The sequence below is a fragment of the Zingiber officinale genome, chromosome 3A, assembly GCF_018446385.1.
Source record: "Zingiber officinale cultivar Zhangliang chromosome 3A, Zo_v1.1, whole genome shotgun sequence".
In the NCBI taxonomy this organism is placed as follows: Eukaryota; Viridiplantae; Streptophyta; class Magnoliopsida; order Zingiberales; family Zingiberaceae; genus Zingiber; species Zingiber officinale.
The window spans coordinates 154,927,991-154,943,343 of record NC_055990.1 but is presented as its reverse complement, the minus strand read 5'-3'; the positions used below and the strand labels follow the sequence as shown (position 1 = coordinate 154,943,343).

Genomic DNA, 15,353 nt, shown 5'->3' with positions numbered 1-15,353 from the left:
ACCGGATCGACGAGGAAAAAGTTTCAACAAGCAAGACAGCGAAAGCAACAAAGTACCAAAAACCCACTAGACAGCGGGGAAAATCGAGAAGGATCGAGGAACGGAAGGGAAAGGAAAGCTTACAAGGGAAAGGGATCACCGCCGAGAAGCATTGAGTCACCGGAGCTCTGGTCGCAAGAGAACGCCAACAGCTATCGGAGAAGGGGATGCAGGGGGGGGGGGGGCAATGCGGCGCCTATGCTTTATAAAGGCAAGCTTGGCCGTCCAGGACCGTTGGATCCAAGTCGCAGAGCCCAATGCACAGATCCCGCCGTTGAATTCGAATCGGCGAATGTCGCATTAACCCTGTCGCTTCGATCGTGCGGTGATGGCGGCAACACCACGTGGCGATTGTTTACAGGATGACATTTAATGAAGGCCATTACAGGGCTTGGGCGTGCGCTCGACCTTAATGGAGCTAATTCGCATGGAAGCCGAGGAGATTTGAGTGACGTTAGCCTTGACCACGCGGTTCGCGCCCCTCTGGGAACGCTAAGGGAGAAATCTCCCAAGTACAAATGCTTAAGGCGCCGGTCGGCGCCTAAAGATCAGTCATGCGCTAGCCGATCGGGACCCAACCAACATACTGGCCGATCGGCTACTAGACTACTTGTCCAGTCAGTCGGACTTGCAGCCTCTTTCGACTAGACTTGAGAGGGAGGCACGTGATCCGGTGGTAAGGGTGGGGCCCGCCTGGTAGAAGGGCATCATCGCATGGAGGATCATGGTCAAAGTGGTCAACGTCCTGGGCAGACGTCCGATCAAGCGAACCACCTTCCCGGTCGGCATGAAGAGTAGTCGATCCGACACTTCAACAGCTCGGTCAAATACCGACTTCCGAAGCTCATAAAGCTCAAGCAGGGAAGCTAAGGACGAAGGTCGAGCGGTCGTCTCACTCGGTTAAACAGTGGACGTAGCCTCGACCCGGCAGGCAGGGCTCCCTCGCTCGACAGGGCGGAGCCGGATAGCAGATCATTGGTCGAGCGGACACTAAGCCCGGCCATGGTATCACTCGGATGATAAACTGGCTAAGTGGCTCTCCCGCTCGGCCCAACAACGGACAAAAGGAGCAGTTGGGAATATCTTTCTCGGAATTGGTGACGCCGACAAGCGGCATGGTTGACGACATGGTCAGACAAAGAACGTACGGTGGAAGCTTCCACTGTCACGACAGGGATATGCTCAAGCTATTAAGGTATGTCGTCAGACACACTTTCCTGACATACTCTATACATGTATGCTTTGAGATGTGCGCACGCTTGGGGAAGCGTGCACACGCCTCCCGGAAGCCCTATATAAGGACCCTCAGGCTTCGACGGAGATATGTTCACGACTACTATAGCCAAAGTTACGCTGCTACTCTTTTCTCTTCTCCACTTCATTCATTTGCTGCCAGTGACTGATTTGAACGTCGGAGGGCCATCGTCGGGGAACCCCTCCCCGGCTCGGCACTAACGACTTGTGGTTGCAGGCTTAGCTTGTTGGAGGTCCGTGTCATCTTCAGTTTACATCCAGTCAACGTGAGTGTCATCTCCCCAGCGTCCGTCGACTCGACTCTCAGACAGGATCAGCTGTATTTTTGTTATAGCTGTGTGAGTTGCTTATTATTCTGTGTGGTTGTATATGTTATCAACCGTGTGAACTGTTTATTATCCTACGTAGTTGTATATGATTCCATACGTGTGAACTTTAAGTTATCATATTTGTATAGCCATATAACTATATATCCAAATTTTGTATATTATCATAAGAAGAAAGATGTTATCCATTTGTCAGACATATACGTGTGATAAAAATTATCATCCCTCTTAAGGAGTTGTGCAAAGATGATTTGCTTGGCTATTATTTTGGAAATTTGAGAAGTTTGAAGAACTCGCTCAAGTACGTGAATCATAATTCTGTGGGTAGCAAATTGGATGAGACTGATATGCATTATGGACCATTTTACTACAAATGTGAGGAGGTTTCGTAGAAGTGGCACGAAGGACGATTCACGCTTGACTATTTTAATGTCAGTTTTTTAAAAATTGCCGTAAGGAAATCAAATTTTTCATAAAAATGTGATGATGCGTGCAAAGAGCAACAAGTAAGAGAGGGCACTAAAGCATCTTAGGTTTTTCAAAAAAAAAAATCCCAAATTAAACTCAGATCGAATGGACACGCACTTTCTTCGTGCATGAATCAAAAGCTCTTTCATAGTACACAGGAAGAAGAATCAGAACTCTAACTATTTAATCTTAATTTTTATATATATATAATTTAGAGACGCACTGTAAAAATATTCAAATGAGTGTAATTATCATTTGCTCTAAAAGGGAGAAGAATCAAAGAATCAAGAGGTCCTATGCAACTCAGCTTGTTCCGACTATGGTTATTTACAAGTGGCGAACGTGACCGACGCATTTGTCACGCAAAGCCACCGCTTCCTAACCTCCTGTAACGCACGCCTGCCATGCACATCGCCACGTATAGACACCACGCCCCTTCCAGTATCCACGGGTCTGGATCTTCGTCCTCCCCTGCTGCACTCATCCTCTATTTATATGCATCCAAAACAAAGACGGAAATTTGTGTTTCGCTCTCTGTTCTAGCTAGTAAGAAGGGAAGCCGGAAAGGGAAGGGAAGATGACGGAGCCGAAGGTTTCGATGTCGACGGTGGCAGCGGAAGCGCCGGTGACGCTGGAGAGGCGCATCCGGACTGACTTGGAGGAACACCTTTCAAAACCTTGTACCTATCTCCCTCTTTATCAATTTTTGTTTTTAGTCATTTGACCTTAAACTTGATGCGTAAGACAATAATCTCGTTACACATCTTTTGAAAAAAATTTAAAGATTTGGCGAGAGGATTAGTGGCTCCCGACGTCTATCATCCTGAAGGCACCGAAGAGCGCAAGCATCATCAGCTCAGTGTTCTACAGCAACATGTTGCCTTCTTCGACTTGGACGACAATGGAATCGTTTACCCTTGGGAAACTTATACGGGTCAGTGGACTGTCACTCTGTGCTAAACCCGGAATCATATTCCATATATATGATATATATATATTCTACGTATGACAGGTTCGAGACTTATTGGCTTCAATCCTGTTATGTCACTGCTGATTGCAATCGTAGTTAATGCAACTTTTAGCTACGCAACTCAACCAGTAAATTTCATTGTTTATGTGGGCAATTAGTTAATTAATTGTTATCTTTGCAATAAGATTTTTGTTGCAATGCAGAGCTGGATACCTTCTCTGTTTTTCCCCATATACATACTCAACATCCATGCAAGCAAACATGGCAGTGATTCCGGATCTTACGACAACGAGGGAAGGTATTATCTTTTTCTTAATACTACTATTTATTATTGGAAAACCTAATTATAAATTGAATATTCTTGGAATTTGGTTATAGATTTGTGCCTGTGAACTTTGAGAATATATTTAGCAAGTACGCACGGACGGATCCCAACAGGCTCACTTTTGTGGAGCTGTGGAGGATGACAGAAGGCCAAAGAGTTGCTTACGACTTCTTTGGATGGTGATCTTAAATCTAATTCAACTCCTATTTTTCTTTTTTAAAGAAAAAAATGTAATTAATCTTAATAATCGAAGACGTGTTGAATAGGATTGCAGCGAAGCTCGAATGGATAGCTTTGTACCTGTTGGCGAGAGATGAAGAGGGATACCTGCCTCGGGAAGCCATCAGGCGTTGCTTCGATGGAAGCTTGTTCGAGTACTGCGCCAGCCAGCGAGAGGCGTGCGAGAAGGTGGATTAGAGTGATATTGCGTTCGCTAATAAGCCGAGTCTTGCACCTAATAGTTATATATGCATGCATGCTTATAGTATTTCTGAGTGATGTTGGGTTGAAATGTGTACGTTCGTGGTGCCCCATAATGAGAAGCTTAATCATAAACTTGCATGTGATGCAAGCTAGAACAAAACCAATTGCTCTACCTCTCTCTCACATGATTTTATTGATGACAATTGACACGCATTTGAAAGGAAACGTCCAAAAGGAGACCCCTCCGTGAGTCAATTCGTCCTCCACGAAGGAACATTAATCATCTTTTACCCCTCTCTTCTCAAGAACATTGTCATTATTTTCGTTTATTGTTGCTCAATTATTTCACCCATCAACCTTCAGTAATCAGCAATGAATTGGCGAAAACAATAGATGAAGCAAGCAAACAAAGATTAGGAACACCAAAAGAAGACAGTTTTTTTGTTTTTTCATTAGAGACACCAACTGTCTCTTGTTATTAGAAATACATACAGTCCTCAGGTGATGTCATGGTAGGATATCTAAATTGTCTTTCAGGTATTCATGGTTCGAACCCCAGCTACGATATATTTGTAGGAATTTTTCCTCTAAATTTATCCTGATGAACAGCAAGCAGATCACTCCTCTCGAACTAATTAGAAAAGGATTGATATTTACTTGGCTTAAGAATAAATTGAGAAATCATTTGTAGCTTCGGTTTGGAGTAAAGAAGGAACATAAATTAAAAATGTGATCTTTGATACAAGTTAATAGATGAAGGTAGCAGTGATCACCTTCTCCACCGACACTTCCTGTGCCGTGAGGGATGCCATTGGTGTAATAGCTGTAGCTGACGTAGCACTTGTCGAGGTAGATTTGGCCGGAGGCCGCGCCTCCGCACTCCACCTCAGATTTCTGAACGGCTTGGGCGACACACTCTCCGCAGTCGGAGACGGAGCGGTCGCCCTGGCATTGTGCCATGGCGTACACGGACGCCTAGCTAGTGGCGTAGAATCCATGGCCCGCGGCGACCCCGCTCTGGAGCTGGGAGAAGACGGTGTCGCGTTTAGCCTCGCAGTCGCTTCCGCTGCCGCCGGCGCCACAGGTCTTGTATAGCATTTGGGTGCCGGAGACCTGGGGGAATCCGGGGGCCTGGTATAGGGCGTAGCACCCGTTCAGCTGGACACGTGCGGCGGCCACGGAGCCGCCGCAGAGGGAGGTCCACATGGGGACCCGGGTGACGCAGGCGGAGAAGGACAGGTCTCCGCGGCACTGGAAGAGAGCGAACAAGTGCTGGCCGCCGAGGGAGGAGGATGAGGCGGCGACCTTGTAGAACTTGGAGGTGGCAGCCTGGGTGGTGAGGGTGGAGGAGACGGAGGTGAGAGGATGAATGTAGGAGTAGACGGCGGAGAGAGTTTGGTTGGCGCAACCCTTATAGACAAGGGAGAGGACGTCTCCGGCAACAGTGGGGAGGAGGAGGAAGGAGAGGAATGGGAGTAAGGTGGTGAAGATTTGGTAAGGGGAGAGAAGGAGGAGATGGTGGTGGAGGAGTTGGGTTCCAGTAATGCCCATGGATTTGAGGCTCTCTCCTTTAGTTCACACTCTCACTACCACTGGCCGGCCACTCTCGTCTCAGTCAGTATTTTGAGCTGTTTCCTTTTTATTTTATTTTATTTTGTTTGTAAGCAATTTGTACGCCAACTGAAAAATTTTCCAAACTACACTGCTACTTTTCAAAACCATTCAAAATCTCCAAGCACATACAGATTGTCCCAAATTGTCCTCCACAGCCTGAAATAAATTGGTAGGTAGCTCATATTGCTGAATGGCACTTTTCTTTTTTTTTAATGAAAATTTTTTACTCACCTTGCTTCCACTTTTAACTCTCATTATATTCTGATTTCGATATGTTACCTTTAATCTCTACTGGCGGTGGAGTTACACGTAATTTAAAGCATACATATTTATATTAGTAAGAAAATAAAAACGTTAAATTATCTAATTAGTACGGAGAGTTTAAGTTATTACTCATCCAAATGTTATTATTAATGGGCTTATAACGGATTAAGTTATTACTCCGATTAAATATCATGTGACAAAGGTGATTCGTTCGCCGCTAGTGTCCCCGTCAATTTATTCCTAGGCCAACACGGAGGAGGTAAATCACGGATGGCTACTAGCTATTAGTGCAAATGGCCAAGACATGGGGGAGGTTATGCTCGATCACATCGAGTTTCGACTCCAAGATCTCATGTGGTAACACCCCATGTCTTAACCATCGCACCGCCCCGAGAGGACACTCCGATTAAATATCATGGATTGTCAATTCATCCGTCAATAAATAATTTAAATTGTGTGCTCTTTGGAAATAGTCGGTGAAGAAGATAAGGATGACTTGAAATACACTTCAACAAAAGATTAGAATGATGTTGGGGAGATATCCTGACAAGCCACTTTGATGTTGATCAAGTTAGTATTTGTTTGAGATAGAAAGTTAATACAGAAGCAAGAAGAAGATGTGGATGCAAGATTTTGATGTAGCCGAAGAGAGTGTCTGAGAGAGTCTCTATTGTACTGACCTCCTCTAAGGTTTATATAGTTATTAGAAGAGCATCTTTACATCAAAGCCGATGAGAGAACCAGATCTGACAAACGTTAATTGCCTCTCCATCCACTAAGTGTCACGTGTTTGAAGGAAAGCATCTAGGAGACCAGATCCGACAACCATATAACCGTCTCTTCATTCATTCGGTGTCATGTGTTATGGAATTGTAAGATACGACAACAAAAACTAATTAATTAATAAGGTTAAATAGAAGAATAACCTTAACAGAATTTTTCGAAATTTTTAGAAATTTTCTGGAAATTTTTCGGAGGTCGTTCGGTGTAGGTTACGGGAATAAATATTGGGCTACGAGAAAGTCTATTTAGACTACCCCATTTAAACGAGGAAAAGTTTAATTTCTTTTTTCTTTTTCTTTTTCCTTTTCTTTTTCTTTTTCTTCTCTTCCTCTTCGTCGTCGTTTTCGCTCCTCACCCACGCCTTCCTCCCTCACCCGACGCCGAAGCCTCTTCATCTTTCCCCCAACCGACGCCACCCTCTCGAGCTCTTCGCCTTCTCCAAATCGGACGCGACGTTTCTTCTCCATGAGTACAAAAGCTTCGAGCCAAGCCTTCCCCTTGCGTCAATTCTTTTTCCTCTTCTTTCCCTCTACCCTAGTCGTCTCCACCCTTGCCCCCTCTCCGCTGATCGTTGGTCACCAGCGCCTGCCACCCACTGACGACAACCTCTTCCTCCCCCTTCTCTGGAGGCCAGATCAATGACGCAGTCGAGCACCCGCGTCTATTGGGTCGTGCCCTAGATTGGGTCCACAACCACCGGCGTCCCTTTTCAGACGCCGAGGGAGTTGTCCACAACCGCGGACACCGTCGTCACTAGAGTTGAGTCGCTAGACTTCCATCGGCCCTGAGGTAGCATCTCCTCCTCTTGGGCTCTAGTAATGCTATTCTGATCGCCGACCGCTAGCTCCTCTGCTGGACTAGGCACCATAGCAGCCACCACTAGACCTTCCTCTTCTCGATTCTTCACTGTTATCTCCTCTCTGTGCCCTAGAGCCAACATCGCACATACCTCGAGTAACTTTCAATTTGTTCTCGATCTGTTGCTGCCACCAGCTCTGCTTGATTTCTTACTTCCATCACCAAAGAAGAGGAAGGTTAGGTAAGGATTCTTGTTAACTTCAACAATAGTGTAGATTTAGGAAAATTATTGTTAGGATTCCTAACTAGTTGATTTAGGTATTGTTTGTTTTCCAAATGACAGTGGGGAATTGGGCGTAGTGGTTTGATTACAACCATTTTCTTCAACGGTAAATCATCAAGGTATATCTGGATTTGGGTGAGTGGTTGACATTGACCTATGTTTAGTTAAACTATTGGATTGTGGAATGGTTAGTAATTATTCATGAAGTAAATGTGTATGATGGATCTAATAAGGGTTCGTTAATTGTGTTGGATTGATTAGGTGGATCCAATTTAGAACTTCTTAATTGGATTAGAATTTAGTTTGGCTAATTGTTGTATGATAGAATTAGCTAAACTATATATTTTTGATACAGGACTCTGATTCGCGATGAGTTGCCTTACGTGGGATTACCTTTGACATGCGCTATATCGGAGGCGGGTACCTTGACTTATCTCTTTTGATATGTCATGTTGATATACGTAGTAGGTTATAGCCTTTAGTAATAATTATGTTTATCTTTGCTTTGGTATGTCACTACATGATACTTGTTGCATGCTTTTATCTGTTCTGCATTTATGTTTTATACCCTCTTGTTTATTTCCATGATTATTTTTGCTCATAGTGGTAGTGACATACCATGCCTTAGGATACACCGGACTAGACATTTACCATATCTGACCGTGTACCTAGATCAATTTTATTTGATCCATTTATTTTTTGTACATATTTTATGGAGGTAGATATGGTCAGGATTTTTATGCTTAGTGTCATGCACCATCTCGCATGATTGCATGTTGAGCGATTGTCGGCTCCATTATTGTTGAGCACATCGCCAATTACATGGATCTGCACACACAACCACTCATGGGTTAGTGATTTGTATTCAGGTAGGGTCTGTTACAGCAGGTTGCTCTATCGGTGCTCCGCTGGTCCGCTCATGGGTAGTGTGACTGCAGCGTGGTAGCAGGACAGGGATCCCTCTTCCGGATTATCTCGGGGATATGAGAGCATTGAGCTCCCCCACTTATGATTTGGGGTAGGAGGATAGGTGTATTCCGACAGCATTCCGTCCACTCGGTCACTCATCAGGAGCAGTGATGGCAGAGTGCACAGTTGTCATAGCCCTACCCACTCGGTCTCACCATCGTGTGTGAGATGGCTGACTGACGTCAGGAGTGACCAAGACATGTCATTGGCATCATATGCATGATTGCATTTATTGCTTGTGTTTGCTGCATTTTATTTGCTGCATATTGGATGGATGCATATGTTTGACATGCATATAGGAATATATTACCTTTGGTCTGACGACTTTATTATTTTGATAGGAGGTCCTGGGGAGTACAGTTTCTCATTTTCTTACAGTTTTACATTTTTCATTACTTCAAGAGACTGTACACATATTTATTACTACTAGTTATTTCTTATTATGCATGTCAACTTGGTATCCGCTGAGTGTTGGACTCACCTCGCTGATATTTTCTTATTTCAGGTTGAGGCCGTCAGGAGGTTTTAGTTGCTAGTCCCCTGGTCACGAGAGTTTACTTATTAGTCTTGTGGTTTTCTGTTTATTTCAGACTTATATTGGTTTTGCACTTTGGATTTTATGATTTTCCTTAAGACATTATGATGGTTGGATTTTTGCTTGCTTAGTATATTTTTATTTGGTGTGTTTTGCTACGCGCCTGCCAGTCGGCAGAAGAGGTAAGGTAGATGTTATTTTTGCTTTCTTTAGTATTATGATGACAGCCGGAGGCTGTTTTGATATAAACTGCGTGGTTTGTTTAGGTTTTTTTTTTGTTATTGTTCCGGTTGTGTTGGCCGAGGTATATGTGGCCCTGAGGGCATGTAGTAAGTTTCATATTGTCACCCGTACAGGAAAGATGCTGTCGAAATTTCTTCTGACATGGACTAAATGGGACGTGACAGGCCATCGTAGTCTACATCCTTTGGAAAAAATGGTCTCATCAATGAGGGTTTAATGTGGGTCTAATCCAAAAACATATGAGGAAATTGTAGGTGCAGCGGAGACCGGCAAGAGGGGGGTGAATTGCTGTAAACAAAAATAAAATATACCCTCCTCGTACTTTCAACTCAATTAGTGCAATAGTGATAAATTAATAAAGCAATAAGAAAATATAGAAAGATAGAGAAGACCGGGAGTTAACCTGGTTACAACCAAGACGATTGTTAATCCAGGGCGATGAAGAGCTCAGTAGAAAAATTCTCCTTCTCTGAAGGCGGAGAAGCCTTTTACACTTTGAAAGCTTAGAACTATTGCTAGGAATGACTACACAATGATTGCTTGAGTTATTATTGAATTCCTACCTCTAGGGGCCTTTAAATAGCCTCTGGAAATCTGATCTCGAAGCTCCAAGGCGCCTTCAACGAGGATCCAAGGCGCCTCTAAGCGAGTGATCGGATAGAACTCTATCCGAAGGCAAACGGTCGGATTGACTGGGTTGAAGGCGCCTTCAACCTGGCTGAAGGCGCCTTCAAGCTGGCAGCTCAGCTTCTTGGCTCCATTTCCAACTTTCTTTGACTTCTAACGCTCCGATCTTTTGGGTGATTGCGTCCAACCGGAATAGGGCTCACCCGAATCCAATTCCCGGCCTTCTCCTCGAGCAGCCTTCCGTCCCGGCTTAATGTCCCTCGAACGCCGCGCACGCTCTTCACGCCCACCGGAGTACTCTTCCGCAGCTCTCTTGTTCTTCGGACGCACCGAGCCCGTCGGCTCCCTTCCTATGCCGTCCTTCTCGCTAGCTGCGTCTTCCGCTCGACTTTATGTGCTCTTAAGCTCCTGCACACTCAGACACAGGGATCAAACACAAAGTAGGGCCTAACCAACTTGGTTGATCACATCAAAACACCACGGGGTCCAACAATCTCCCCCTTTTTGATGTGCATCAACCCAAGTTCAAGTTAGGGAAAAAATAGACATAAAAAGTAATTTTTAAAGAAAAATTACTAAACTAACCAGTTAAGCATAACTTTTGCAATAAATAAAATTGCAACAGATTTTCAAAAAAATAGGTAAAATTTTAATTTTCCTAACTCTCCCTAAACTTGTACCTTTCTCTCCCCCTTTGATCACAGTAAAAATGGGGTACCAATAAGAGAATACTAATCAAATTATTAAGGTAGAAAAAATTCTGAGCAAAAATGAATTTTTAGAAAAAAAAAATTCTAAGTGAAATTGAATTTTTAGAAAAGTTTTCTAAGCAAAAGTAAATTTTTAGAATTTTAAAAAAACTTCTAAGTTAAACTTAATTTTTGAATGAAGGTTTCTAGAATTTTTCCAGGAAAAAAATATTTTTAACAAAAAAAAATTTAAGTTAGAATTTTCAAGAAAAATTTCTAAGTAAAAGAAATTTTTTGTTTATTTTAAAAAATATTTGATAAACTTTCAAAGCATTATTTAATTCTTGTTTAATGCTTTTTCAGAAAGTTAATTAGACATTTTCTTTCAATATTTTAGCTTCCAGGTCGTGGCGAGGCATTAGGTCTTCTTGGTTATTGGAGCAACAACCATTTCCTTAGACAAAGCTTCCATAAAAAATTTCAATGTTTAATTTTCTCACTGTAAGCTTTTAACTAAAAGATAAATTTAAACCAGCAAAGATTTTGGAACCCAATAAAGGTTCCTTCCTACAGGATTAGTCAAAAACTTATGGGGTATATAATTCTTAGGAATTTTCCTAAGTTGACCCTGATGCTTCCTTATATACCAGTTTAATTTTCCATAAATTTTAAGTTTTGATTTTGGAAAAATATTTATCTTTAAGCATGCATCAGATTACAATTTTTCAATTTCCAATTTTAAATTTTCATTTTCTGATTTCAAATTTTCATTTTCTTTTTTTTTAATTATCTAATTCTTTAGAAATAGCTTTAATAAATTAAAAGATTGATTCGGGGTTAGATTGCGTACCTTACTTACCTGATCCGGTGACGCTCCCCCTTCACTGCTACTTTCTTCTTCTAATGTTCCTCCCCCTTTATCCATGCTCATGTCTGAGCTTGAGTCTTTTTCCGGTTGATAGTTTGCCATTAGCGCTAACCCCGAGAATTCTTCGATGTCTGACTCAGAGGATGACGAATCTGACCAAGTAGCCTTCAGGTTCTTGTGCTTGGAGGGTTCTGGTTTCTTGTATTTTGACTTTTCCCTTTCTTTCTTCTTTCTCTTTAGCTTTGGGCAGTCATCTTTGATGTGCCCCTCTTCATTGCAGTTGTAGCAACGAACTGTCCTCTTCTTTCGATGATGCCTCTGCGATTTAAATTTATTAGTACTGAAAAACTTATTGAAGCGTCTTACCAGTAGTGTCGCTTCGGATTCGTCGGCTGAGGCTTCGGAGTCAGAACTGTTCATTTTTGCCTTTAAGGCAATGTTCTGACTAGTCTTCTCTACTCCATTGGGCTCTGAAACTCGAGATTCGTGAAGTTCAAAAGTGGAAAATAATTGTTCTAAAGTACTTACCTCGAGGTCCTTAGAGATGTAGTACGCATTTACTAAGGAGGCCCACTCTGGAGTTCTCGGGAAGGCATTTAGCGCGTACCGGAAAGAGTCCCGGTTTGTTACCTCTTCTCCAAGATTGGTTAGTTGTGTGATCAACTCTTTGATCCTTGCTTGGAGCTGCGCTACCTTCTTGCCTTGGTTCATCCAGAGGTTCGTCAACTGGTTCCGGAGGATGTCGCGCCTTGCTAGCTTCGCTTCGGAGGTACCTTCGTGAAGCTCCAGGAATTTTTCCCAGAGATCTTTCGCGGAGTCGTAGCTTCCGATCCGATTTACCTCTTGAGGCGGTAGAACACTGAGTAGGTGGAACTCAACCTTTCTGTTGGCGACGAAATCTGTTTGCTCTGTTGGTTGCTACTCGGAAAACCTAGAGGTTCCACTGTACAAAAATTTGTACAAAGGTCTGAACCTTTTCCTAGCTACCATGTGTTCTTTTAAATTAAATTTTGGATCGCCTGCGGAACTTAACACGTTTGATCCAAAACTTAATCTATTCGTTCTTTTAGGTTTTGACTTGGGTCTCCTGCGGAACTTAACACGTTCGACCCAAATCACTTTAAGTTATTAATTCCATTAAATATTAATTTCCATAATCGGTTCCCAGTACTGACGTGGCGAGGCACATGGCCTTCTTGGATATGGGAGCAACCACCACCGACTAGACAAAACCTTTTATAGAAAGCTAATATTTAATTTCCTAAAATAACTTTAGGTTAACCGAAAAGAACAATCAAATCACAAGGAAAAAATAAAACAAAAGAACACAACTTCGAAAAACAAATTCGAAATACTAGAACGTAAGCCTCTTGTATTTGATATTATTTCCATAAATAACTAGCATGATGCGGAAATAAAAATTACTATTTATACCTTGTAGAAAAACCTCTTGATCTTCTACCGTATTCCTCTTCTAACCTCGGACGTTGTGTGGGCAACGATCTACCGAGATGAGAAACCACCAACCACCTTCTTCTCCTCCAAGCAAGGTTCGGCCACAAAAGAAAACTTCACCAAGGAGAAAAACCAAAATACTAACCAAGCTCCAAGAGATGCTAGCTTTCTCTCCTTCTTCTTCTTCTTTTCCAAGTAGTATCCGGCCACCACAAGAGCTCCAAGGGGAAGAGAGAGGTTCGGCCACCACAAGAGGAAGAGAGGGAGAGGATGGCCGGCCACACCAAGGAACAAAAGAGGGAGAGAAATAATAGATGTTGTGTCTCTTGAAGGCACCCTCACCCCTTCTTTTATATTCCTTGGCCTAGGCAAATTAGGAAATTTAATTGCAATAAAATTTCCTCAATTTTCTTGACATGATTTAATTGAGAAAAATAAAATAAAATTTCCCAATTAAATCTACATTGGCCGGCCACATCATTGGAGAACAAATTGGACAAGTTTCAATCAACAATTAAAACTTCCTAATTTGTTTCCGGAAATTTTAAAATTAAAATTTCTCTTTAAAAATCTCTACATGGTTAATAAAAGAAATTTCTATAATTTTAATTTTACAACATGTGAATAATTTTTAAAGAGAAAATAAAATATCTCACCAATCTACAAATAAGGAAAACGATCTAATCTCTTTCTTTAATATTTTGTAAATTTTATAAGAGAGATAATTTAATTTAAATTCTCTTTAATAAATTATTTCTTCCACATAATAAAAATTAAAATTAAAATTCTTTTTAATTTATTTTGGCCGGCCCTACTAGCTTGGGTTCAAGCTAGGGCCGGCCACCCAATCTTATACCTAGGCCGGCCCTAGCTTGTTCCCAAGCTAGCTTGGCCGACCCCTATTGGGTGGGTATAGAAGGTGGGTATAGGTGGGTATAGAACTCTATAAATAAGAGGCTACGATAGGGACCGAGAGGAGGAATTGGTTTTGGTCTCCCGATAAAATTAAGCATCCGTGTTCGCCCCCAACTTATTTTTATCAATGGTAATTCATTCCACTAGAGAACTATCATTGAACTACCGCACCAATCCCAAATTACATTTTTGGGCTCCTTCTTATTATGAGCATGTTAGTCTCCCTGTGTTTAAGATATCGAATGTCCACTAATTAAGTGAGTTACTGACAACTCATTTAATTAATATCTAAGTCCAAGAGTAGTACCACTCAACCTTATCATCATGTCGGACTAAGTCCACCTGCAGGGTTTAACATGACAATCCTTATGAGCTCCTCTTGAGGACATTATCAACCTAGTATCTCTAGGACATAGTTTCCTTCTATAATCAACAACACACACTATAAGTGATATCATTTCCCAATTTATCGGGCTTATTGATTTATCGAACTAAATCTCACCCATTGATAAATTAAAGAAATAAATATCAAATATATGTGCTTGTTATTATATTAGGATTAAGAGCACACACTTCCATAATAACCGAGGTCTTTGTTTCTTTATAAAGTCAGTATAAAAGAAACGACTTCAAATGGTCATACTCAATACACTCTGAGTGTACTAGTGTAATTATACAGTCAAGATAAACTGATACCTAATTACACTATGACCTTCTAATGGTTTGTTCCTTTCCATTTTGGTCGTGAGCTACTGTTTATAATTTATAAGGTACTGATAATATCATCTTCTGTATGTGACACCACATACTATATTATCTACAATATAAATTAATTGAACAACTACAACTAAATGTAGAAAATTTGACCAAATGTGATTCTTTATTCATAATGAATGTTTACAAAGCTTAGCCTTTCAGTATACACTCCAATAATCTCCCACTTATACTAATGACTAAGCTGCCATATCTTCTACCATACATCTAATTCCCATTCCCTCCACATGCCGATCGAAAGCTTTCGCCGGAAGGGCCTTAGTGAAAGGATCTGCCAGGTTATCCGCTGATGCAATCTTGGCGATGACAACTTCTCCTCGCTTCACGATATCTCGTATCAGGTGCTACTTGCGCTTTATATGTTTACTTGCCTTATGAGCTCGTGGTTCCTTCGAGTTTGCAACTGCACCGCTATTATCACAATAAATTGTAATAATTTTGGGCAAACCAGGAATCACATCTAAGTCCATTAGAAAGTTCCTGAGCCATACTACTTCTTTAGCCGCCTGTTACATACTCGACTTCCATGGTTGAGTCCAAAACGCATTCGCTTAACACTCCTCCATGAAATGGCTCCACCTCCTAAAGTAAACACATAGCCGATGTAGACTTCATCCTATCGATTGGAAACAATCCGTGTAACCCACGGGAGCATCGTGTGCTTGGTAAACTAGCATATAATCTCTAGTCCTTCTCGGTACTTAATATATGCTTACGGCAGCCAATGTCCT

At 41.9% G+C, this 15,353-nt stretch overlaps 1 protein-coding gene and 1 pseudogene across 1 annotated transcript; one reads left to right on the top strand and one right to left on the bottom strand.

Annotated features, from left to right (window-relative positions):
- The first annotated feature begins 2,664 nt into the window (after nucleotides 1-2,664).
- On the top strand, nucleotides 2,665-3,799 carry LOC122054165 (peroxygenase-like). The gene is made up of 6 exons (XM_042615976.1): nucleotides 2,665-2,767; nucleotides 2,872-3,021; nucleotides 3,100-3,185; nucleotides 3,261-3,355; nucleotides 3,436-3,561; nucleotides 3,649-3,799. The coding sequence occupies exons 1-6, from the start codon at nucleotides 2,665-2,667 to the stop codon at nucleotides 3,797-3,799; spliced, it is 711 nt and encodes a 236-aa protein (XP_042471910.1).
- A 687-nt stretch (nucleotides 3,800-4,486) lies between these two features.
- Nucleotides 4,487-5,395, bottom strand: LOC122050800 (annotated as a pseudogene).
- Between the last annotated feature and the right edge of the window lie 9,958 nt (nucleotides 5,396-15,353).

What these genes read in the sequence shown, in the direction of transcription:
- LOC122054165 (XM_042615976.1), top strand. Translation starts at nt 2,665, where the DNA reads ATGACGGAGCCGAAGGTTTCGATGTCGACGGTGGCAGCGGAAGCGCCG. An exon ending in TTAGCTACGCAACTCAACCA is followed by an intron (nt 3,186 to 3,260) that starts GTAAATTTCATT and finishes GTTGCAATGCAG; the next exon opens with AGCTGGATACCTTCTCTGTT. An exon ending in TCTTACGACAACGAGGGAAG is followed by an intron (nt 3,356 to 3,435) that starts GTATTATCTTTT and finishes ATTTGGTTATAG; the next exon opens with ATTTGTGCCTGTGAACTTTG.